The sequence below is a fragment of the Apus apus genome, chromosome 3 (genome assembly GCF_020740795.1).
Source record: "Apus apus isolate bApuApu2 chromosome 3, bApuApu2.pri.cur, whole genome shotgun sequence".
Taxonomy (NCBI): Eukaryota; Metazoa; Chordata; class Aves; order Apodiformes; family Apodidae; genus Apus; species Apus apus.
This window is the reverse complement of record NC_067284.1, coordinates 39,616,931-39,642,927: the sequence shown is the minus strand read 5'-3', so window position 1 is coordinate 39,642,927 and position 25,997 is coordinate 39,616,931. Positions and strand designations below refer to the sequence as shown.

At 39.8% G+C, this 25,997-nt stretch overlaps 1 protein-coding gene across 6 annotated transcripts in view; it reads left to right on the top strand.

Moving 5' to 3' along the window:
• PKIB (cAMP-dependent protein kinase inhibitor beta) overlaps positions 1 to 25,631 on the top strand; it is a 51,252-nt gene extending 25,621 nt beyond the window's left edge. For 4 of the 6 annotated variants that reach the window (XM_051615233.1, XM_051615231.1, XM_051615232.1 and 1 more), the window contains exons 2-3: positions 20,106 to 20,280; positions 24,771 to 25,631. In XM_051615233.1, the coding sequence (XP_051471193.1) occupies positions 20,133 to 20,280; positions 24,771 to 24,856 (234 nt within the window). In that variant the 5' untranslated portion in view covers positions 20,106 to 20,132 and the 3' untranslated portion in view covers positions 24,857 to 25,631. Of the gene's footprint in view, positions 1 to 5,167; positions 5,235 to 5,779; positions 5,802 to 20,105; positions 20,281 to 24,770 lie in introns of those variants that run through there. The other 2 variants (XM_051615235.1, XM_051615236.1) reach the window with 2 other exon arrangements.
• Positions 25,632 to 25,997: the final 366 nt, after the last annotated feature.

Below are 25,997 nucleotides of genomic sequence, written 5' to 3'. Positions count from 1 at the left end.
CTCTGTAAAAGAAATGTGAACAAGCCTTAAAAGAGCTTGGGTAAATAGGCTTTCAGTGTGGTAAGGGGAATAAAACAAGGGGCCTTTTTGGATGTATTATAAAGTATTTGTTGGCATCAGCTCAAATTTCCCTTTGTGATGATCTAGCTCTTGAAGTCAGTGTTGCTTGTCAGTGTTCAGGGATTGAGGTGGTATAGGAGACACACGGGTGATGTAGAAATTCTAAACACACAAATATATGCTTATAGTTGCATAATTATATTGTTTATTTTGGACATGTTGGTTTGTCAGTTTTTATCAAGTACTGTATGTCTAATAGCTTACACTGACCTCCTTTACTTTTTTCTGGACTCTTAACTTCAGTATTCCTGACAAGCTGATGTATGCAACGCATTTAAACTTCAGCAAAGGCTGGCAAGAGGCATAATATGACTCTTCAACTTTTAATCTTGTCCCTTTCTTTGTAAGTGTGGTAATTCCTCCCTGGCAGGGACAAATCCTAATAATCATTACCCTAGGGAGATAAACAAACTGTTAATTGCAGTGTTTCAACGTACCATGTAGCAACAGAGGCAATTACACCTGTCCTGACATCAGATGAGCAGGTCTGTGTTGTAAGGGATCTCATTTACTTTCACTTGCAAGGAGTATGTAAATGTCCTAAGATGTTTTGCAACTGTTGTCTCCAAAAGAACAGTGTCTTCTTAGGGTCCTTTGTAAAGCCTTCTTTATCAGTATTTTGCTAATGCAACACTGGCAATGCAAGGAAAATATTATTTCAGAAAAAAACTCACCAGTTCCTTGCAACCTGGTCAATGTTTTTAGTGTCAAGTCTTATTTAAATATACATACAGTGCTTTGGTTTAATTTTGGTTTGGTTTTGCTCATGGTTGGTTTAACCCCTTTCTAACAGCTCAGTGCTGCAAAGATTTTTTATCCAGCCAGCTGGGAGCTAATAAGAGAAGAGGACAGGTAAGAATCTGTGGTTTGTGGAGACAAAATAAGCACAGTCATTACGGTACTCATCTGGAAATGTGGAAGTTGTGAGTGCTGGCCTGATTCCAAGGCCTCTTTCTCCTCGCATAAGAAACAGCCACTGCATAAATTACAGAAGTCTTTAAAGTTTCAAGCATAACATTCTTCCTCCATGTTTGAAGTGGTGGCCTGATGAATGCCAGTCCTGACCACCAGGTTAATATTATTCCCCCTCAAAGAAAGTATTGTATTTAGTGTTAAAGTGTAAACCCTAGGGCAAAACTTGTGTTGACATCAGAAGAGCAGAATGTCAGTTACAATACTTCTGCACAGTAGAAATTGCTATTGCTCTACTTAATCTCATCCCTAGGGGGCAAAGTATTCACCTATAAGACAGAAGCTCAAGGCCGTTTTTCTTCAAATCACTAGGTATGCTCTTCTGAGCATGCTTTCAAAAAGAGGAATGAACCCTGTCTGGTGATTTGAAGGAGTTGTTGCAGAGGTCATGTGGGTGCTTCCTGGCAATCCAGAGCAAGGCAGAGTCTGTGATGGGTAAGATCCCTAGGCATGCCCTTCTCCCAGGTATTACCTGTTGCTTAGTTCCAGATGGCTCTCCTTTCATGTATGAGATTTGTAGGTTTAAGCAGTTTTCTGAAGCATTCCTTGTGGTAGAGGAAACTTAGGAATCTAGTTCTGTGGTTTGGCTTCTTTCTACTTTGCAGGTCTGGTACCTTAAGCAAAGGTGCTGTGGTGCCTGGTTTATACATACATATGCTTGTAGCTGAAGAATGAAATAAAATACACTCCCACATGTTATGAAAAACTGTGATGTGTGGAACAAGCAAAGAGGCAAGATAAGGTCCAGGAACAGCAGTGGGCCTTCATTGTAACAATCCAACTGCTTGCAGTAGGCTTGACTCCACCTTCACGCATTTTAGAGAGAAGGGGTTTTTTCAACAGCTGTGGTGTGAGTCTGAGCAGTTCCATATGCAGTGAAGTCATCTTATCTTAATGGCAATGGCAACAACACTTAGAGAAAAAAGAATTTGGATTATGTATGTCCTTAGACTTCAGAGCAGGAGATGTGGAGGTATCCATACCGCATAATACAAAGTAAATGCAAATTACAAATAAGCTGAAGTGCCTTTATATGCATAAGTAAGCATCTTATTTATAAACCTCAGAGCATTCTGGATTTTAGGCCAATAATATATCTCGTGGTCTAATTTTAATTTATTTTAAAACTTCGTACAAGGTAACTTGGTTGGTCTATAAAAGGAATCGTTCAGACTTAACTGAGTTTCTCCAGTGCACTGAATTCAAGCTGAGAAGACTTTCTTCATCTGTTAAAAATGAATAAGTAGAACTTCCTATTGTAGAAAAAAAGTCAACACGTAAAGGTCTGAGCAATGTTGTTTGGAAAATAAATTTACTGAGATGAGAAATGCAAAAGTAGTTTTTTAGTAAATTATGACATGCCATATAGACTTTCCACAGCCCAAACATTATGTTGTTTGGGAGATTCTGAATGCTCTCAGCCCTGCAAGACCAACAAAGTTTGTCTGAGTTTATAGCAAATAATCTGTCCTTATATATGTAAAGGGCATACTTTCATTAAAACATCTGCTGCATATTAGGAAGCTGATAGATCATTAGTTTGTCTGGCATGAAGCCAGTTGCCAAACTTCTAAGTGTGAAAGTGTGATTGCTGAGTCACAGCATTGGAAGCTGCAGTAACAGTTCAGAAAAATCTATCCTCTAGCTGATAGAAGCCCTGGAGAGCTGCAAAGATGCATAATATATATGCTTGTGAACTTTAAAATAGAAAGAGAGGACTCATCAACAGACCATGTTGTTTGCTTCTCCTCAGCACCACGAGGTTTATAGGTAACTATAAAGCAGGTAAAATCAATGCATAAAATGTGAGGTTTGAAAGGGCATGTGTGCAAAGAGAGTGTTTCAGGCTGAGGATGTGGTTCAGAGCACTGACTGTACTGATGGTTTGTCCAGTAATATATCAGCTGAAATAAAAGCACAAGTTTTGATCTTCAGGTGAACAACAGATTTGGAACAAGAGAGCATTTTACCCTGAGAGAGCATTCACAATTTTGTGCTTCCCTGCCAATGCCAGGCATGATTTATTGAAAGGGAGGGTGTATAAAAGGAAAGAAAATAGGTTGGAAGTGGGGCTTTAGCCATTGTGTTACCCTGGCTGGGTTTTGTGCATCATCATGGTAGAAACCACCTACTTCCTTTCTGCTACTGTGTCAGTGGCAGGTGTGACCCTGATAACATTTTCTGTCTCCCTGTATTCACACTAGTCACTCAGATCCTGGTTCTTAATTACAAGGCCGTTCTTGCTTCCCCTTGCCAACAATACTTGTAAAATAAATGAAGCATCTCTTGTAAACAACAGCCAAGGACAGTTATGTTTTTGAAGTTTCTTCTGAATAGTGTTAATTAAGCAAAACTTATCAATAAAATAGGCATAATTGTCGAGCACAAGAAGAAAACAAATTTTACAGAATACTAAAAGCTTCAGGGAAGATTGCAGTCTTTCCTGTAAATTTATGCTCTATTTATTGTATCAGTTACTGTTGCAGAAATATTGAGGTGGAGATTGAGAAGTGGTAAAGTTTGTTTTGCAGTATTTTGAAATCTAGTTCCATTAGGAACCCCGATCTACTTCAAAATGCTGATCTTGGTATTATTATTCTAATAACTTTCTGGAGTGTCATGTTTTATAGCTAGTACCTGTGGAGCAGGCAGGGATTCTCTGAGCTATTTGCAAATTTTGTACTGGGTTTCATGAAGCATTATCACCTAATATGAAAGTGTAGAGGGAAGAATGTTCATCCAAGAGGGAATATGAGGAAGAAAAGGTTGTATTTGGCAAGTGCTGAATTGTTGAGTAGATTGATGTAGACTTTAGCATGGCTTCATACTGAACCCAAATAAATACCTAAGTGATTTTGAAGGAGGCTGAGGGGAGACCTCATTGCTCTCTACAACTACCTGAAAAGAGGTTGCAGGGAGGTGGGAGTTGGCCTCTTCTCTCAAGTGAATAATGATAGGACCAGAAGAAATTGCCTGAAGTTGCAGCAGGGGAGTTTTAGACAAGATTGTAGAAAAAATTTCTTTACCAAAGAGTGGTTGGAGACTGGAACAGGCTGTCCAGGGAGGTGGTGGAGTCACCGTCCCTGGAAGTGTTTAAAAGAAATACAGATGTAGTGCTTAGGGACATGATTTAAGCACTGAACAGGTAGATTTAGGTTATGGTTGGTGGATTTAGCTTTTGGTTGGACTTGATGACCTTCATGGTCCTTTCCAACCAGGATGATTCTGTGATTCTGTGATTCGAAGGCTAACTTAATATAACTGCTTAAAAATAATTTCATTTTTTCTCTTCTTTTTACATCTAGGAAAAACATTTGAAGTAGAGATGACACAGTACAAAAAAGGAATATGTATGTAGGCAAATAAATTTCTATTTCTGCTGCTTGACTTTATGATCCCACTGGCATCCGCTGAAATGTTCCATTAGTAACTAAGTAATTGGCAGATGTGAACAGTTTGTGGGAAGACCCCGATTGCAATTGCCCCAGTGTACATCCAGAGGAACATAACTCCTGTGGGATTGCTCTAGATTTACAGCAGTTGAGTTTCACTCAGCTTGGGTACTCCGTGTTGGAAGAAACCTATCCTGTGGGTGACTGACCCTTGAAAAATGTCAGTTGGAGAGTATCTTGACTTTGTAGAAAATGTTGAGTCATTTCCTCAACTGAGAAATTAATTTCTCTGCAGTGTTCCTTTCTGTTTTTCCCCCTGCTGACGTATTCAGCACACAAGAGGCTTTTTTATTTGTGTAGCTTCAAATTGTTTCAGCCTTTCTGATTTCTAAAAGCAGAGAGGCTTTTCCAGTTTTGATTTGCTTCTCTGGTAATTGTGTGACAGCTTCTTATTTTTGAGTAGACAGCGGAAGGCAGAGCTGCTGGCACAGCTGGGATTGCCCACAGCTCGAGTAGTGGCTTTCTTCTGTAGCTCACACCCAGTCCCTCTTCAAGAAGGACCATGCTGTGGGGCTGAAGGCATAGCTGACCCATGAACTTAAAGGTACTGAGCATTCTGGGGGAGGGGGGCAGAAATGGGCAGATTGCCAAGAAACCATAATAGATGACCCTTTTCCCTGCAGGCTCATCTGTTCTCCACACAAATCGGCTGACAGCTAATACAAAATGCAGCAGTATGGTTATTTCCAGGTACCTTTCTTGCTTTTCAACTGTGGAACTGTCTGTGTGGACGTCAAACTATCATCTCAGTTGTACACATTTGCTGAAAGTGTGTTGGGAAAGTATGATCTCATAACAGTGTGAAAGCAGCTTTTGTGCCAGTGTTAGGCTGCTACCACTTTGGATAGGAAAGTGCCATTGAACGGGCATGGCTTGCTTTCTTACATGGTGTCCAGGCAGCAGTTGCCACTTTTGGGGTGAAGGTAGCAGCACTGCTGGTGCAGAGAGATTTGTCTTCCTTTGCAGGAGGATGGAGAACTCATTTTATGGCATGGTTGTTAAGGACCTAATTTTGTACCAGAAATATCCTGAATGGAAAGGCTGAAGTCAGAAGTCTACCTGTAAGGCACATGCTCCAGTATGTGGATTTATAGTCTGTTTATTTATTTTAAATGTATTCAAGTTTCATTTCCTGCTTGGCAGCAGTTCTGCTTTCCCTTGGTGTTTTGCTGTAGTCAGCTGAAAGGCAGACACTGAGATTGCATTCTAGTTTTTTCTGGGTGTCTCTGGTTGTCATCAACTCCTTTTTGCTGTCCTGTAAGTAGGTTTTTTGTTATGCTCTCGTTTGCTCTACTCTACCATTTGTGTTCTCTACCTCTTCTAGTGTTTTTTTAAAAACTATTTTAACAAAGTTTCAGAAGCAGCTGGCATTCCTAATGAACTTCAGGTAAAGAGCTGCGCTTGTCTCCATACTGCTATGAGCAAATTAAGCAAATGAAAAGTTCCCTATTACTTAAATGTCTGCAGCCTTATTCTCTTGCTTCCTAGGCATTATGCACCTCAGAAGTCCCCATTGTCTTTCGAGGCTTTCCGCTGAAACAGTAGAAGAAGAATCTTTTTTGGTATCATAAATATGGTTAGGTTAAAAAACCCCAAAAAACTCTAGATCACGTGTACAAATATTCTTCTTTGGCTGTCGGTGCCTTAGGGAGTCCCCTGCTGAGAAGTACAGCAACAAGTTCCATTTCTCTGTGGGTGCATCTCTTCCTTCTTCAGAGGGGAAGAGGGATTCATCAAGTGAAACCAGGAAGAGCCGCCGTTTGTTCGTATGGCCCTTCAAACTAAGCTCGTCATGTTGGTCCTGCAGAGACATCTGTATCACAGCCAGGTTTCTGGAGCTCTCTGAGAGCAGGAGGACTCTGAGAGAGCTCTGGCCACAAACAGCTCCAAACTGAGCACAAATAACTACATGTGCTTGGACTGGCCTTTCAGGTCTTCATCCAGCCCTCGCAAATTTGAGGGACTCTCTACAGTTTAGGGTGAATTGTTCAAACTTCTAAGACAGAAAGAAATCTTGCCTTTTTCTTTTCTCTTTCTTTTTCTTTTTTTACTTCCCCCCCTCCTTTCCTATATGTATAAATGAGCAGGGCTTTAGTGGAGGGCTATTTGGAGAGATTTGTTTGCTGTCAGCTCTCTCCTAAACCTCTGTTTCTTTGAACATATTGTACTGTAGTGGTTTAATTTTTGTTAATAAGGAACAATACATGACCCATAGTTTAAAAATGAGTGTAGTATACACTCATTTGGTGAAAAGTCGTGTCTTTTTCTCTGCAGCCAAGGAAATTCAGAATGATTTCTGCTTTCTTTTTATTTTATTTTATTTTATTTTTAAATCTAAAAAAAACAAGCCTTTCAACTGCTCATTTTAACATGATCCATAAAAATGTAGCAGATACCAGAGAAAAATAGTGCCTATAGTATTTTGTAGCTCTTCAAGAACAAGAGGTTATCTTCCAGTAAAAAGAGTGCCCTGGAATCACACCATCTGCAGTTCTCCACCCAGGTTCATGCATGAGACCAGGGGGAAGGCCTGGGCTCTACTCACATCCAGTTTTGAGTGGAGTTTAGAAAAAGGGAATCCACCATCTCTAAGGATATCTGCTTATCAGGAAAGCATGGAAAGCATACTTCTTATTTTTGACCTTTCGAAGATACAGGACTCAGTGCAGGAGTAAATGCAGGTGCATAAAACAAGGAGTAATTGTTTTGAGTACTACAACAACATTGGCATAACCTCCTAAGGTCTGCACTGACAAGTCTGTATAATTTCCAGGGTTTTGTTTTGAAAAGCTCAGCTTCGTACTTCCACAAACAAAACTCCTGTGGAGTTCCCATTAAGCAATGCAATTAGGTCTGTGTGTTTCTGGGAAAGAGGCATCTTTGTAGAATGTATTCTCCAAAAGAGTCTTGGTGTTGGTTTCAGTATGTCTAGAAACACAAGTATCAGTTTTCAAAAATAGTGTTTCCCTCCTCTCCCAGTCTGTGCTTATTAAGACAAAATGGGGAGAAGAATCAGCTTCTGGGGAATTTGCATGGGATACAAAAAAAGAAGAGATATTAATTTACACTGTTGGGTGTCAGGCTGTAATATGATTATGCTGACAAAGCTAAAAAAGAAAATGTTCAGAGCTCATAGAAATTTTAGAAGAGGTCATTAGCTTAGCAGACAGGAAAAAATTGTTTCTGAGCATTCAGCAGTTCCTGAACTCACACAACATGTTACACAGAAGCATATACATGCTGAACAAATGCCACGGAGGCTGCAGAATCCTTAGAGGAGCTTGCAAGGGTGGTATTTCCAGTTTAATATAAAATACGAAGGCTACAAAATGTCGGTGCTGAACAGTAATCTTTCACCAGCTGGAAATGAGTTGTTTCAGATGCTACGTTCCTCAGCATCCACGTGCCTTCAACGTGCATCAGGGTACTACCTTCAGCAAGAGAGGCAAATGGCAGATGTGATTAACTTCACTTCTCTGGGTTGTGTTGTTCATTCTTCTGTCTTTTCATAGGGAGGCTCATTTGTGGTGCTGCCCAGGGAAGAGCCTCTGTGGGGATGGGTTAGGATCTTTCTGTGGTCCCCCTGTGGGGGTGGGAAAGGCTGGATGTTGAGGGGGACACTGGGACTTTCTGCATGGAGTGGGAGTGTCCTGGGGAAGTGTATGTTGGTGGGGGTTGAATTTGCTGCTGTAGAAGAGCAGAGAAAGAGGAGGGAAGGTGTTTGCTACCCTGGGAGGTAGGAAGAGGGAAGACAGGGCTGGTGCTGCACCTTTCAGAGTGAGGGAGGGAGGAATTGGGGTGGAGGATGCCCAGTCTCCTACATGGTGTGTGTGGCTGCCTGGGTTTGACTGTCTTGGTCTCAGTGCCGGGTGAGAGTGCAAAGGAACCACCCCCCTGTGATAAAGCCAAGCAAAGTCTGGGCTTTCCTGCCCTCCTAATGTTTTAGGAAGTGTCCTGTACACCAGGACTGTAAATAGGCTCTTTCCAGGGCAAGGAAGCCTAGTGAGATCATGCTTGGGTGCCTGTAGGGATGAAACCAGCAAGTGAGAACTTCAGAGGTAAACAACAAGCCTCAGAATTAAAAGCATTCACCTAATTCATAGGAATTCAAGCTGACTGTCCTCCCGGGTCAGTCCAGCCCCTAACTATAGCCAAGCAACTCCTTAGCAGCAGTTGGAGGGCTCTTTCTTGCCTGACCCTAGTAAAAAAGTTTGGTTAAAACTCATATGATTCAGGAATGGCATGGTTCCAATAGACCCCTGTGCAGTGGAAGTGACTCCTGTGCAGTGGAAGTGCAGATTCCTTCATAATTCCTTTTCAGTTGGAAAATCCTGTCCAGTTCTGCTCCAAAAGAAAGCAAAGTAAAAACATTTGCTCAGACAGACGTTGCTTGTTGCTTTTGCTTGTGGGAGAATAGCTCTGGTCTGAAATGTCAAAACTGAGCCCACCTCTAGCTCAGAATATAGCAGACTAAGTGTTAAATTAAAAAGACAAAAGAAAAAGCTGATTGTGAAACTTTTAAAACCAAAAGATTCAGTATGTGGACCTCCCAACTAATGTTTGCATGACAGATAGGAACAAGACTTGATGGCTTTCTTTCATTTTGGTTTCCATCCCTCCACTTTTCCTTAAGCATCAATACTCCATGTAAATTGAGAAAGTTAAATAAAACTTCTATGCCTGGTGGCATTCCAACTAAAAATAGCTTAAGGGTCCAGCTGTACCTTGTTCAAGTAATTTATAAAAGATGCACTGTTACTTTCTACTCTGTCATCTTTTAAATGGTCCTATATCTACTGGTTGTTTTCATAGACTCATTATCATTTGGGATACAAATACTCTTTTTTAATCAGGAGTTTCATTGGAAGGAAAATTCTGTTTTCCAAAATGGAAGACTTTTTAAAAGCCATCTGCCTTAATCAGAGATCATTTTAATGGAACTAATTTAAAATACATTAATTCAACTGTGTGGAAATTATATGAGTGCCAGCCCACTACATACCTTGGAAACAACTGGTGTTTGTTCTTCAGCAACAGATAGGCTGTAATGTTTGGAGGCAGGGATTTACTTTTAGGGCTTACTTTTTTGAGAGGCAGTAATTTTTGTCAATTGCCAAGTAAGCTCAGGAGGACCATAAAATAACTTCCTTAGTACATTTTACTAGTATTTTGATCAAAATATGTCTGTTTCACAAAACTAGTATATAACCTTGAAGCTCTAAGTTAGGCAGGTTGTTGCGATGCCCTACTAACGGCATTGGAGGGTAACAGAGATGATTCATACTTTCATGAAATAGAAGGTTATTTTGAAAGGCTAAAGAAATTAAACCACATTAATCCCAGGTGTAATTCCACTGACTTATTTAGGCTTATAGCTAGTATGAATTTCACCTATTAGGCCTAATCTCATAGGAAAAGAGGCTGTCTGAAATAGGATGAAAGTCAGGGAGGTTTATAAATTGCTGTGATCAATCATACTGTTTCAGCAGAGACACAGAGGAAGCAAATGGTGCCATCTAAAAATAGGAAGACAGCAAGTGTAGTACTGCCAATAAACCCTTCACTTGAAGGATTACATTTTTCCAAAATAAGTTGCAAGGAAGAAGTTCTTAGTGTGTACTGTGGCTAATCATACAGCCTATTTGTTTCCATCCTTGGTCCTCAAGAGATTGTGGGTTCAGTGATTTTTGTTTTGTTTTGTTTTGTTTTGTTTGCTGTTGTTGTTTAGTTCTGTTTCATCCGTACTATTCAGTGGAGCAGGGTGCATCTGGCTTATTCCCAGAAAATTTAAGGACAAGATACTTTCAAATATTTTTGCCCCCATATTCCTTATTCTGTGGAAAAATTTGATAAGTTTTTCCCCCTCCTTAGAGTTTTCTGGCAGAGGAGTGAATCTGGGACTTGCCTTCCTCTTACCCCTTCTGCCTGTTTATGCATCTAAATACCCTGCAGTCTCTGACCATTAAGGTGCAGTCACTGACTGTCTGGTGCAGACAAATAACCAGGGACTGTATCAGCAAGTGTCTGATCCACTGGAGACAACTCTTATCTCCAAATCTGAGTGGGACAAATCCGACCTGGTGATCTGCACATTAAAAAGTGTGTGCCTAGTGCTGTCCCCTCCCTGCGTTATCAAATTTCAATGGAGGGAACAGAAGCCTTGCAATTAGATAAAATTAAGTACGTGCATAACTGCAGGATCAAAATGTAAAACTATACTATCAATATATGTATCTGTAAATTGTAATTGGTTGATTTTTTTATTATTATTTTTAAGTTAAAGTATAGTGAAAGTGTAATTGGGAAGTCTTGTGAGTCAAGGTCATTATTTAACTTAAATTACAAGGCTAAAGGAAGACATATTTCTTGAATCTCCATCTGTTTTCTTGGTGAGTCACCATGGGATGGGGCTGTTTTTTCTACCTGTAATTTCATTAAAGTCAGTAAATGGGACTACTGCCAAGACTGAACAGGTATGCTCTAGAGGATATGACCTGAGTGGAATTCTATTAGAGTAGGCATGGTGTAGGAGAATGAAATGAAAATGAAAATTTATTCATTTAATATTAAAGAAATATTGTATCTGAAACAAAAACACAAGCAAAAGTATAAATAAAATATAAATGGAACATGCAGAGCATGGAACTGAGGGTCCAGATTTAAAATGAGAATTTTAGAAGACAGTGCAGAAGAGCTATAGAGCATAATTTCTCAAAATGTAGCCATATGTCCTATTGATTTTTCATATTTGTGAATCTTAACTGACACATCACTGACATGTCGAGCACAGCAGCAGGAAACTTCAGTAGCTCATTAAAGGATATTTCAGTGCACCAGGGTGACTCTTCTGCCCAGGCTCACCTGAAGTCATCAGATTGCTGTGAAAAGCACAGTGATTTCTGTTTGTTCATCTTCCCCTGAGGGCAAACTGAACCAAAATTATTTTGTAGAACTTTCTAGCATCTGTGGTGGCTTAAGGACAGTTTTTAGGATGAGAAAATATATTTTATTAGTTAGAAAAATGTAATTGGAAAAAACTTTTGGGTAGATCAACTCTCCTTCAAGGTGAGATGGCTTTATACAATAATCCTACAGTAATTCACTTATATTTGGAGAATCAAAGACCTTCTACTATCCCTGAATGGAGTTATTAAAATAATATTTTGTTAACTAACTAAACATTTATTAAGTTGCACAAACATAATTTTCTTTCCAACATCCTATCCAGTGAAGAGTGCCAAGTTAAGTATTTTGGACTGGATTTCCAGAAGCATTTATGGATGAGCCAGAACAACAGTTCAGAAAACCCAGATCATTTGTGGAGCAGAAGCAGCAACTGAAGGAGGGGGCAAAATGCATATAATTTTGGGAGGAAATAGTTAGGCAGAATTTCATGGTGAAAACAAAGACCACTGAGACCCTGAGAACCATATTTGACTGAAGTGTTTGGGTGATGTGTACAAGATGCCTTAGCAGGTCTTGGGCTGGTATTTGCTCTTAGTGAATAGTGTGGAAGAGATGCTCTCATCAACAATAAACACTAGAAATAGCTAAAGTTGTCAACTGCTTTATCTTTCAGGCTGGTGCTTAAGGAAGCTAGTTGAATAATAGAAATTTGGAGTGTTAGATTTACAAACTCTCTTACGACAAAGACAAGCAGGCTTTGCTGCAGCTTGCTATCCTAAAGAAAATAAAATTAGCTTTTAGTAGTACATTAGTACTTGGTTGCCCAAAAAGTGTTGAGGGTTTAAGCTGGCTTTCATTTAAATGCTATATCCAGACCTCTGTGAGTAAGCTGCAAGTTATTAGTAAGGGTCACTTCAGGGTTTTTTTTTGTTTGGTTTTTGCTTTGGTTTATGTGTTGTTGTTTGGGGTTTGCTTGGGTTTTTTGTTAGTTTGGTGTTTGTTTTTTTATTTTTATTTTATTTTTTTAGAACAGACTATTACGAGTAATTCTTGATTTGGAAATAGTGACTTCTTGTGTGTGTTTAGCACAGAATGCAGAAATGAAAAATTTAAATAGGGAAGTTTTACTCCACCTTAAGGAGAAGAATGGTGCTTGGATTTGGTTGGCTTTTCTAAAGTGTCCATCAGACACAAACCATATCATTACAAGACAGGGAGAGAGTATCCTCTCTTCAGGTGGAGAAGCACTAAGGGGTGTGACTGCAAAACTGGCTAAACACAAGTATTTCCACATCAGTAACATGCAAGTGCAGCTGACTGAGGAAGAAGTCCATGCATAGGATAGGATGCTCTCCAGGTCTAATCCAGACAAAGAAAAAAAAAAAATACAGCTCATATGTTTGAAGGAGGAAGAGTAATACAAATAAGATTATTAATGTTTCTATATATAATTATGGAATGTTGTCTGGCTATGACAAAGATACTAAAATCAAAAGGCAGCTTTTATTTGCCTAACTGAAGCAATAAAGTGCTTTTGAGAGCTTGTCCCTTCTTTTTTAATGGAAATAATCTCATGATGTGAACGTTTAGGGGCTTAGCAAGGTGCCTGCTGCTGTTGACACACACTGTTCCTGCTCACTGCCATACTGTTACCACCTAACGGCTAGACAGAGAGAAGCACTGGCTTGCAACCTTTCACCAAACCCAGTTCTGCCTCCGGGAGACCCTCTGGAGTCTGAATATGAAATAATCAAGGACTTTCCTCCCTGGCAGAGAGCTGCTGGCAGGGCAAAAAGAGGCATAGAATCATGAATTCATAGAATTCATGTCTGTGTGGAATCTCCCATTGCAGCTTTTTGTTCTTTTGAGGGATCTGCTCAACAACAGTCCTCTTTCTCTGCAACTCCTTTTCTTTAAGCACTTCCACAAGGATCTCAGTTCCTGGGAACCTCCTGTCCATACCAGTACCCTTTGATTCACCCTAAACTAGATGAAAACATTCTTCATTCATGTCAGTAAGATCTCAAGAAGATTTGGACCTTCTCTCATAGGAGAATTTGGGTACATAGGTGTGTTGGTTATGTGCATAGGATTGTCTTATTCTCATACACCTGCTAAATTATAAACTCATCTTCTTGCAATTGCATTTTATGTTTCACTGTGCAAACTACTTTACTTGACTGCATTTTGTAAGTGGACTTCAGTATACCACAAGCTGTTTGCTGCCTCAGCACTTCCCAGCAGTTTGGTCAGAGTAGTTTACTTTCACAGAGCTGTCAAGCAGAGAACCAACTCTCTTACTGCTTCTACTAAAGCGTACAGCATGGACATATGCATATGCTGGCTTATGTAGCTGTTGACATGTGTGTGGCAGTTCATGGGATTGCTGGGGCAGCAAGTACCAGAGGGGAAGAACCCTTTGATTCTTCTCTAAGGAATTCCCAATTCAATGACTGAGGAATAAGGAGATTGGAGACATTGGAGGAAAGGTGTGGTGCATGTATGACTAGTAACAAAACTTAGTACAGTGAGGGTACTCATTCCCTTGTGTACCTTGGCAGTACAAAAAATCATAAACAGAAGCCAACTGCAGTGTTGTAGCTGCAGGGCCTCTACAAATGTAGCCTTAAAACCAATTTCTAAGTAATCCCTAAGTTATTCCTCAGGTGTGTTCTTGTGGGTGGGCAAGCTACTCTTGGATTTCAGGGCAGATGCAAATCTTAAGAAAGGATTTGAAAGGTTGAAGCTCTGTGGCTGAACTCGGAAAGTGCACTCACTCTATCTGTGAGGTATGTGGGAGAGACAATATTTATACATTTTGCAATAGGAAGTAAAAACTCTGTGAGGATGAATGGTCAAACTATAAGATGAAGAATTACGCTGGTTGGTTGTTCTTTTTCCATTGAGCATCATTTCTTATGCCATAGTAGTTTGATTTCTTTGCATTGCTGATGCATTAGATTTTCTTCCCTGTTGAACTGTGTTGCCAGTGAAGTCGACTAAAGCTGATGTCTGTCATTGCTTTTGGTCTCTCAGAGACATTTGGAAAGTGACTTGCTTGGTATTGACTGCCTTCAGCTACTGTAATTTCATGTATTACTTTCTGCAGATAACTTCTGATTCCGTTGTCAGTATCATGACCCTTTCCCCTCTCTTCCTTATTTTCTTTCACAATGGGAACATTGTACCATTATTTAGAGCTGCCATTAGCCTTGTAATGAGTTCTTCTGTGCATCAGAGCACTGAGAGTACTCGGGGTCAAACACAGCTCACAGTAAAGCTGTTGTACTCTGCACAGGTTGGTAGAGGGTGAACTGCACCACTGTATCTGTGCATTCTCTAGAAGCATAAAACCAGCATGACTAGGAAGTCATATGTTTATTTTTTTTCTCTTGTCATGAGTAGAATTTTGGCTTCATGGAATTGATCAGGAAATTGAACTGAAACTTTGAAAACAGCAGTCTGAGGAAGAGAGAAGTCCATGACATTTGATTCATACAGAAACTGGTTTCATGCCATACATTTTTTGCAATGCTGCTATGGCATATTACTGGCTTACACCAGGCCTTTCAGCTGCAGTATCTATACAAGTGCCCACATACGCTTTTTACATACTGTGTATGTGAGACAGCAAAAGTTAAGATACATATTGCATTTTGAGTTGAAGATTGGTGAGGCTTGTGATACTGAATACTTAAAATAAATTCCCCATCTTCAACCATTCCTCATGAAAGCATAGACAAGATTTATCTAGAAACTGGACTCACCAAGGGGCAAAATTTGTCTGCTGCTGTTATATCCTACAGCTTTGCCTGAAGTTTTCAGATTCTGCACCCCAAACTAATAAACATCTGAATAACATGATTAAGATCTTGGACATCCTTTCAATGCTTCTAAGAGCTGGGTAGGAGATGGAGGAGTGGTGTAATCTTAATATCCCAGGCTGACCAGTTTGGAACTTGGAAAGTCATGTATGGAAAAGATTTCTGTAAATTACCAGTAGTGAAAATCTGTTATGCAATATATCAGACTTTCAAATATAATCCCCAAAAAAATATGTATTACATGGGGCTGTAACATCCAGAGTGAGGCAGAAGATGTAGAAAGACTCAGCTTCTGCACTGTAGGTTTACTTAGATGGGATATAATTTAGTTTCCCTGTATGGGAAAACAACTCATGAATTTTTCAGAGAACATGCATTAGGGAGGCTGTCTCTCTTGGTACAGGAAACCCAAATAATCTTTCTAACATGAAATAATAAAGGAACTCTTGTTTCAACTTCAGCAGTGTATTAAACTGAAAGCTAACAAAGTTACCTTTCTTCCTGAGCAATTCACTTCTAACTTCCCTGAAGTTAGCTATATTGCTTTTGTATATCAAGAAATGTGTTGCTTCTTGTCCTAAGCCCCAAACTGAATCAAGACTCTTGTGTTTGATGCAGATTCATAAAGACTACTTGCTGATCTTCCTGTGTGCTTCCTAGAACTAAGCTTATGAGTGTATTACAAATGTTGTGTGTTATTGATGTGAAAAAACATGAACCAGAAATTTTTCTCACAAAAATTGTCATGCTAGTGCCCAGGTTACTGTTGGTAATCATCATAGACTCTGGACTCCCTTAGAAGTATGAATGTTCTAGTTTTTTTTCCTTTTCTGTGGTCCAGTAATTACATGAGCACATATAATGAGAAAGTTCTTATTCTGAGATCTTTGGGAAGAGGAGGCAAATCTGTGTGTATGCAGCTGCAGCCAAAGAGGATATGAAAGAATGGCAAATGCATAGCAAGGAGATGTGGTTTTCATCTCAACTGCACAGTGGAAAGCACTTCAGTCATTAAGTTTTCTGTTCTCCTTACTTAGAAACTTTTGAACCTACAGGCGTTTGGGGTAAAGGTGTTTGGAGAACACTCACTCCTTACACGTAAATAAAAAATGACTAAACACAACTAGAAGGACCAAAGTTCTTTCTGAATAAAGTAAGATACTGAAAAGCATCTTACAGTAAGAGATCATCAAGACACAAAGTCAATCAATCTGGCTCTAAACGTTCTACTTGACTATTGTATTTTCAGGTGTCTGTGAGAGGATTTAATGCTTTCCAGTTTGTTCCTACCAAAGGGCATTCAAAAGGAACAGTGTTTGGGAAGTATAACTTTCTCTGATAGTACAGAGAGAGACTATTTGTAAGACCTAAGAGAAAAGTTTTTGATAGAGAAGTACCTGAGTGGCAGGGAATGATGTGTTTGGTCTTTCAGTCTCCTGTGTGGTGTTGCATCAATACCAATGTCAGGAACCTTTTGACATTTCCTCAGGAATACTTTCTCCTTCCAAGCAGAACGAAACTAGTATTTTTTCTCTAAGACAGTATAAGATTAGAAGAAAAAAGAGCTTTCAGAAAGATGCATGGTGGTGATTTATCTACTTCCTAACAGATAGGGTGAGGAAGAGAGAGCACTGATATTTAACAGGGACTATGGCATCTGCTACAACAGAACAGTACTTTTTCCCTTGATCCTCAACTCAAGTTGTTTCAGGAGTCTTATTTGTCCTTTTCCTTTGTCATTTATTTAAATAAATTCTCACCAGCTTCTCTGACTCATTTCCCCCCAAGGGGCTGGCTATGCTGCCAACAAAAGGAGATTCCAAGATTAACGAATGAGCTGTCTCACTTAAAAGACAAACCTACTGGTAGTTTGCTGCCATTGCTTTGACTGGGGAATATCTTGACTTGAATATCTGATAGATACAGGAATTGAGTTTTACTTTTGTTTGTAGCTAGTTTGACCAAGCAGAGCATTTCCTTCTCCTTTGCACACCCAAGTGGTCCGTTGTGCACTCTGGGTGGTCCTGCAGGATTTCAGAGGTTTATATGAGAAGATTAACTAGCACTACCAGAAACCCCTTAGCACTGTGTCATGGCCCAGGAATGAGTTGCAAAGTTAGTCTGTTGCCATGACTAGTTGGGATATTCTTTAATTATTTATCATGCCAGTCAGAGCCTTTGCCCTCTAGTTTTAGCAGGGTAGCTTTTCTGAGAGGTCCACCTCCCCTCCTACTGTTGACGCTCTGCAAACAACCTGCTTCCCTAATCAGTTCTGTTTCCCACCCAGTCCCCTTCTGCTTTTGGGTGACCTAGTTTTTGCCGTGGAAAAAAGGGAGCCAGGGAAGCGTAGGGAACCTTCTGCATCAGAAATTTGTCACTATTCTTTGAGAGCTCTGCACCATTAGTCTGGTGAGCAGTGACAAGGGAGAAAAAAGACAACAGTAATTTGGAAGCTGAGAGAAGCAACTGCATGCAGGCATTGGCAAGATGGAAGTAGCTCTAACTTGGATAAGGCTACAGCAAAATTAGTTCAGTGAAGCTGAAGGAGATGTTGCCAGCAGGAGGAAGAGGAGAATTGGGAAAATAGAGACTGTGCACATTGTGGTTACTATTTACCCTGTGAGGAATTGCAAAAAACACTACACAAAACAGATGCAAGAAGATGCTGAAAAGACAGTTGTTTCCTCATGGAAATGTTAAAAAAATAAAACTAGAAAGAAATGAATAGTGGAGAAACTCTACATCCTTACTTGGATGTAGGCTTAGAAAATACAATTATAAAATATCATCAGAATCAAATTGAAGAAATTCCTTAGAGCATTAATGAAGAATGCCTGCCCTCCAAAACTTAAAGACAAGTGTTAAAGAGGGTTCTTTCAGCAACCAAATTTTATGGTAACAGTTTCAGTTACTGACTTTGGTTAAAGAAAGTGGTTTATCTGCATGTTCAAGTTGTCTTTCAGACTTAAAGATTTTACTCATGCCTTTGTTTCTTGCTAAGAAGGATTCATTTATTTTATTACAAAGTATTTAGAGATACAAGGAAGATAAAGAATATTTTTGTTGGAGTGACAGACCAGAAAGGCACTGTGAGGGAGAAAAGGAAAATTATTTTTGTGGTGGAAATGCCAGGACAGCATCAGTAATCAAATTTCTGCCCCTCCCTTCCTGTACATCGGAGCAAGTCATGTTTGATTTTTATTTACTTTATTTTTCTATCCATGAAATGACAGCAGTAATATTTTCCAACCTTAGCAGGATTTTGGAAGGGGGACTATGATGCTTTGCTTCTTACATGAACAACACTAAAATTACTGAGATTTTCCTTATCCAGTTCTTATTCTCAATACAGCCAGCTGCCAACTGAAAGCTGACAGCCTTCCACCAGGTTGGTCTCCTGCCCCATCTGTATCCCTTCCCACACAAAGCACTGATCATATTTGTGGAGAGTTTTGCAGAAGACTGGCTGCGTGAGAAAGGTCACGTAGACATGATACAGCTGGTTAATTGTAAGAGCTGAGAAAAGGGAGTTTTGCAAGAAACCAGGACAGCATGCCCTTGAGCACCAAACCGCTGTACAATAACAAGATATGATAGAGGGAAAGCTTGGACATGAGTGTGAGAAAGCTAACCTGGGAACACTAACTACAAGAATGTAATCAAAGGTGTGGTTAACATTAATAGCTAGCCAATGGTGAGCTTAGCTTTGCACTATGTTATGAGCTTCATTATTGAGAGTATAAATATGGCCTGATTGGAGTCAATAAACGAGACTTGCTGATCAATCACCATGGTCGGTCGCTTTTCTCCCGTCGCCTCCCACACATATTTACACAGGGACAGCTACAACATTCCTGTTCCCACAATTGCACACAAAATGCACAATATTGAACAATTAATATTTAATTATTAGAAATTAATATGTTAAATATCAGAAATGATCGTGTACAATTCTGGTCTTCTGTGATGCTTAATAATACAGTTGCTAATGACAGTTTTCACTGTATCCCTGTGTGACTTGCGGCTAAATATCTCCTCCTTCTGCTCTAGGTGTTCTCACTTAAGCTGGTGCCCTGGTGGTGATCCTGCAAAGACCTCTGTGCCTGATCCAAAGTCCCTTTTGGTCAGCATGAGTTCTCCCATTCAATTCAATGGGCTTTGAGGCAGGGATTGAGGAAGCAGAGCACTGTTGGCTCGATTATTTCCAGGATTTAATTATTTATTAGGTAAAAGTCAAATGCACAAGCTGAGGTTAAACCAAGATAACAAGGAGCAGAGAAAACAAATGGTTTGATATCTGTCGGATAAAGAAAATTTATGAAGAGTTTTAGTTTAGTTTTGAGAGACTCTTCTGCATAATTTGCTTGTTGGTGAAAGGAATTTGTTCTAACAAGATTCTAAGTAAGAAACTAAGGAAGACTCATAATAACGAAAATATGCTTTGATGCTTAGAGACAGTATGACAAAGGAGAGCTTTGGTTCCCTTCCGAGTGATTGTATGGCAAAACCATGGCTTAAAATGAGGGATCAGGTCTTATAAAGACATACAAGTGGCTGCCAGAAGGGGCTGTTGCTGACCCAATCCACAGGTGTCTTGTAGGTACAGAGCTGTTCATTGTGCTCATCTGATGTGCAAATGGCAACTCAAGGACATGCAGAGAGATTCTTTTATCTTCTTCTGAGGTACAAATAAAGCTTAAGCACTCAGTATTGAGTAAAAGGCTTTTAGTAATAAAAAAACACTGGGCAAAGCCTATGGCTATTGTATTGTTGGTGATTAGCATCCATCCAGGCTTCAGTTGTTTTCTTATTATGTTTCTTCCATATGCAGATGTTGCTATGAGGAAAGGAGTCAGCAATGACTGATGTGGAGCCTGTGGTCACAGATTTTGCAGCATCAGGACGGGCAGGTCGCCGAAACGCCTTACCAGATATTCTGGGCTCTCCTGCTGGTGCTGGGACTTCAGATCTGCCACACAAACTGGCTGAGCTCTCCATTTCAGAAGGTAACACGTGTACTGTCAAGAAATGGACATTTTTATGGATTCATCCTTCACCTTCTTTTTAAGCCTTCTGCCACCATGCAGTTTTGACGTCAGTGTTAATACTTCTTTCTTCATTTACAATTAAATTCAACCTTCCAAAGCACGCACACCTCCTGATGAGACAAATAAATTTTAACCCAGACTAAGTCTGTGACATGCACCTACAGATGCAGCATTCATCAGCATGGGGAAAGGTGCTGGGAACTGAATTCCAGTTCTCCAGAGGAAAAGTAGGTTGAAAAGATAGCACTCCAGCTGTAAATTAGGGTCTGCTCCTGCACTGAGATAACTTAGCAGAACACAGCAAGCTGCACTGTTAATCCAATTACATCCATCAACCTAACTGAGGTATATACATTAAGAATAGGGTTTAGAGTCACTTACTTCTGCTATTAGGCTTCCAAATTTGCTATCGGAGATCAATGTCATATTTTGACCTGTCCTTTAGTTTGATAAGGTGCTCTGTTGATTAGCACAGGTCTAATCAACAAGACATTTAGCTCTTTTCCCTTTCAGGGGAATTTCAGGGGGATTTTCAGATTCTGAAAAATCTGGTTTCTAATGCCTATGAAGTGAGAATTGTAGGTTGGCCCTGAGCATGAGTTGCCCCTACTTTTTTTAGATTCTGATGTGGAAGTAACTTTCTTCCCTTGCCCATCACTTTTGCTGCTGTGACAAATGCCACTGCAACTGGTGGTCCCACTTCCAGGAGCAGCGATGTAGGGACAACGCATATGCCTGTGCTGAGGAGTGGAAGGCCCGTTAAACTGAACTGACTTAGATTGTAGGAGGGATTCTCAGGCTCTGAGGATGCTTGTCCTGCTTGCATGCTGCCCGAAGCAATTACAGGATGTTAGAATTTACAGCCACCTAAAGCACCAAAAAGGCTGGGGGGGAGTCAGGAGGGGAGGATTCCTTTGATCACAAGCTGTTCTTGCTTTGATTATTTAATTTTTATTAATGTATTTGGGGTTCTATAATTCAAACCCAATATGGGCCAGTCTAAGGATTGCTGGTGAAGAAGGACTGCTGGTGAAGAAGAGGGCAGCTAGAAACAACACTTCCAGAAGGAGTGAGAAGGGACTTAATGACCACATCCTAGCTTCAACCTGGGAAAGAGAGGAAAATAAGAATCTGAATGAGTGGTGGGAAGAGGCATTACTGTTGCAAAAGGAAAGGGCAAGCATTTATGAAGGAGACAGGGTGGACATAAATAAGGGGAAGGCAACAAGGTCAGATATACACTTAGGCTCTAGGGCAGTAGTGAGGGGAACTGGAGAAATCTGGAAGGCCATGTGGGAAAGAAAACATCCTCAATGTCAGAGTAGATTCAAAGTGATGCTGGGAGCCCTGTGAGTTTAGGGGTAGATAGCACATAAGCTCCAGTTAAAACTCCTTTGTTTCAAGATTTTCCCAATGGAATATGAAAAGTATGTCACTATGGGTTTTCTCCTTCTGGTGTGTGCAAGTGGAGCACTGGAAATCCATTCCAAAGTACAGTTGCTGAGTATTTAATGCTTTGGTTTCCAAATATCATGGGGTTTTTTTAATACCAAATAGCTCTTCCACCTGGCAAGGTTTTCATGCATCATGACCAGGAGTCAGGCTCCAGCAGGAAAGAACTGCTTCCCTTATCAAAGAGATGGTCAATGGGAATTTATTTTTATTAGTGTCAGAAGCTGTGGAAGTGAAGTGACCAGTCCAACCCACTGAAACATTCATTGTTACATTATGTGTAACCAATGTGTATTGTTAGAGCAGTAAGCCTTGAGGGAGATGCACAAATCCATGCTAAACAAAGCACAAAAGAATACAACAGCTGTAGAGAAGTTCTTCATGTTTGTTTCATTTTGGCCTCTGGAAAGTTTAGTGTTTGGAAATACAGTTTTTAAAGAATGCAAAAATTATCTCTTTGATATTTTTTTTTTTCCTCTTTAATTTTTTTTCCCTCTGGATAAAAATAAACATGAAAGACTGAAAGTCTTTTTAAAAGAAATATTATAGCACAGGATAGAATAAGCACTTAGCCCTCCAGAAATAAGAATCCTCCTCTCCTGGTGTCCATCCAATGCATTAAGGAGAAATTAAACACAGCTACATTAGTTTTAGCAAAATGTTGTGATGCTTTCTTACAAATACAGAGACTAGCACTGCCAGGATTTGAAGAACAGTTAAGAGCATGGAATTATCCTTTGCTGTTACCATTGGTGTATAGCTGTGCCAGAGCATGCCTGGAAGGTGCAGTTTCCATTATCAGCAGTTTGCAGTAGTGATAACAGGAAATAAATATGGGATACAGTTAAGTCCACTCCAACTGCTTGGATACTTTTTGGGCTTGGGAATTCCACAAGTACCAGATGGGAATTTTGGTCTCATTGTGTTGCAAGTTAAACTTCTGATGAGACAGTGAGGAAAGCGAGAATTCATCAAAATGGAAATAAAGTTTGGAATCTCAAATTCTGTGACAGGGAAACTGTTTATTAAACATTTGAGGCTCTAAGAGGCAACTCTTTTTGCCTGTTTCTGCCTTTAACAATAAGTTGTTAAAAAAGAAAGCCATTTCCAACTCAGAACAAGAGGTTGGATGAATGAGGAAAGTGGAGAAGATGGAAAATGTGGCTATATAAAGCATGCCTGAATCTTTTTTCTGCTCTGAGAGATTCAGTGAAGATTATAGGAAATGGGGAGGAGGACTCTCTCCATCTTGCTTCAAATTTAGCTAATGCTCATTGGATCATACATTTCCTCTCTTTCAGCCATCAGCTGCTGTCATAGTGAAAGGTCAGGAACAGGATGCGCTAATACTTTTTCTGGCTTAGAAAAGAGGCTTTGCATATTTGCATATTTTCTTTACGAATATACAAGGATCATACCTGTGTGATATAGATTTCCATGTACTCTGCAAGCCACACCAAATTAATGTTCTCATGAGATAGACAGGAGAGATTTTGGAACCAGCTGTTTCATCTCAGAGCGTAACTCTGTAACGAAGACCATCTGCATCCTATCTGATAATCCTGTGTAAGTTTTGGCATGCTGAGACTTTCCACAGGTGCTCTGGTAGGAGGCCATACTGGAACCACATTAAACAATTGGTGTCACTGGTCATCCAAATGTTGAAAAGGAGCCTGCAAGAAGTTTGATAGCAAAGAGGTTAATACTGGCCTCCCGTATTAGGTAATCTGCTTTAGGGCACTGTTCTGCCAATAACTTTCATTGTTTGCCGAATTTTTTCTAGGTGAGTGTATATAGCTATCTAACTCAGCAGCTTAGTACCTGTTGCACACCTAAGTGCTACCAACTATGAGATTAGATTTCCTCTAAAAAACTGTTTACTTCTACCCTGTCTGCAATACTTTACATCCAACCTTACACAGAAACAGCCCATAGAGAAGAGTGCTCTGTCTCCTTTTCCTCAGTGCTGTGCTATGTAATGGTGAAGGGTGTCAAATGATTCGGTTCTTGGCTTACCAGTATAAAACTCTGAAGCCTCCAAAACTTACATCAGGTGGTTTCTGCCAAGAGCTTTAGCTGATGGATTGTATACAGTAATATCTCTTTGCTGTGCCTTGTAGAGACCAAAGTATATATAACTTTTTGGCTGTGTGTGATATTTTGTGGCAAGTCTCCAGGGCAAAGAGCTGAAAATGCACCCCTTAGATGTGGATAGGACTTGGAAGATGGTACAGCCAGATATGCTGAGGAGATCCCTCCTTGCTGCCAAAAGCTAGGGGCTGCCTTAGATTTGGACATACAAACTGTTCTGTTTGCACTGATAATGCCATGTGGGACTTGAAGATAGTATGACAATGATGATGGTTTGCACGGAAATCAAGGCATGAGGAGTTCTTGTTTGTCAGTGAGAGAACTGAGCATTGAAAGCAACAGGGTAGAACTCTTCATCCAATGGTCATGCATGCTGGGAGCTTTTACTTATAGTAGTAATTTAAGCATTCAACTCTAAGCTGTGGGAGAGTGACCTTCCAAATCAAGAGTAACAAAAAAAATCCCCTCATCTTGTGAAGACAGAGTGAATTATCCTGTGTATTTCTTGGCAAACAGGATCAGCCAGGTAACTGGCATGTTCATAAACTGTAGTTATTGACCTGCAACCATCAATGCTCAAAGTAATGCAAAATTCTAATGACTTTGGAATTGAGTCAGAAAAAAAGAATAAAAATTAAAAACGTTATCTCCAATCTGTTTCTTTCAACTGAATGTACATTGATCAGCATGTGCAAGGAGCAGGCAAATCCACACTAATAGGAAAGATGCCTCCGCAAGTTTTTTTATCTTTCAAGTTAATCTCTCTTTGTACAGCACCCATGACTGTCATGGTAAAGAGCCAATCCAAGCAGAGATGATCAGTGCACTCAAATATTTGGCTGTATTAAAAACCTGTGAGAATGTGTGTGGTATCTAAATGTTTGATTCTTTCTTTTTTATTTTAGATGAAGGAGCAGAGGGTGGAGAAGTGCAATCATCTAAAGCCTTGCTGGAAAGTCAAGAGACAGAAGGAAAAAGCAGTGATTCCTGACACCTAAGGACTGCTAGATTAATGAAACCCATTGACAGACTTCCCAGTTTCCCTCTGTCACCTCTTCTGAAATGTGGTAGCAACTGAAGTGGCACTGATGAGATTTTGCAACTCACTCGTACCTAGATGACATTAATGTGGAACTACTGTTTTTTCTACTGTTGTCCTTCAAAACCAATGTTCTACACATTCAGATGGGAAGAGAACTAAAGAATGTACCTCGTTTTGGGTTTTCCCATGGTTATAGTATTAAACCTAATTAATCTTTGACAGTTTCAATTAGTGTACCAAGCAGATGTACCACCAGATTACTTCAAAATAAAAATCCTGTTTCTTAATTTCCCAAAAGAGCTTCTTTGTCTCTGACACAGAGTGTATTCACTCTCCCCATGTTAAGATGAAATTAAGTATATAGTGGATTACAGACATTGTCGGTAATTTATCTTCTGAGATTTTTGTTCTCATTAGGGCTATGTAGATGGGTGTAAGAAATAAAAACAAACAGACAATTTTTTTCTCTCCTCCTCCTGTCTCCAAAAGATTTTCTAAATTACTTAAACAACAGTGTTTATTTTCCTACTCTCTTTAAACTCTATTTGATTATGGCAGATCATCTCAGTTCTCCCACTCTTAGAAGTCTTGCCACTTCTGTCATTTATGCTTTCAGGCTGAATATTGTAGCATTCACGTGTATCTAAAATAAAGTAGCATGTTTGTAAGTGATTAAAATTGTTTCATCTCACTGTGGAAATTAAATAGCTGTCATCTTTTCTGCCTTCTGTTGATTCCTTGATGTTTCTCCTGTATGACAAGACTTAAAGCCCCGTAACACATATTTATTTTATTTCATCTGGTTTTTGCTTTATCCTTTGCTGACAATGAAGATGTTCCAATCAAAGTGATTTTTACGAAGATTTGCAAAGGTTTTTCTCTACTGAAAGGCATTCATTTGTTATGGAGGTCATGCTCCTGAAAATACTTCACATTCATTCCCTTGCTGTAGGAAACCTAAGATGCAGGTAGAGACCTGCACCTTTACTGCAGCCTGGCGCAGCCATCATTTATGTGCTTCTCGCCTAACCAGCACTGGCAATTGAATGCTTTTATTTGCCTACACAATCTCTTCTGGTCTGTAGCCAGA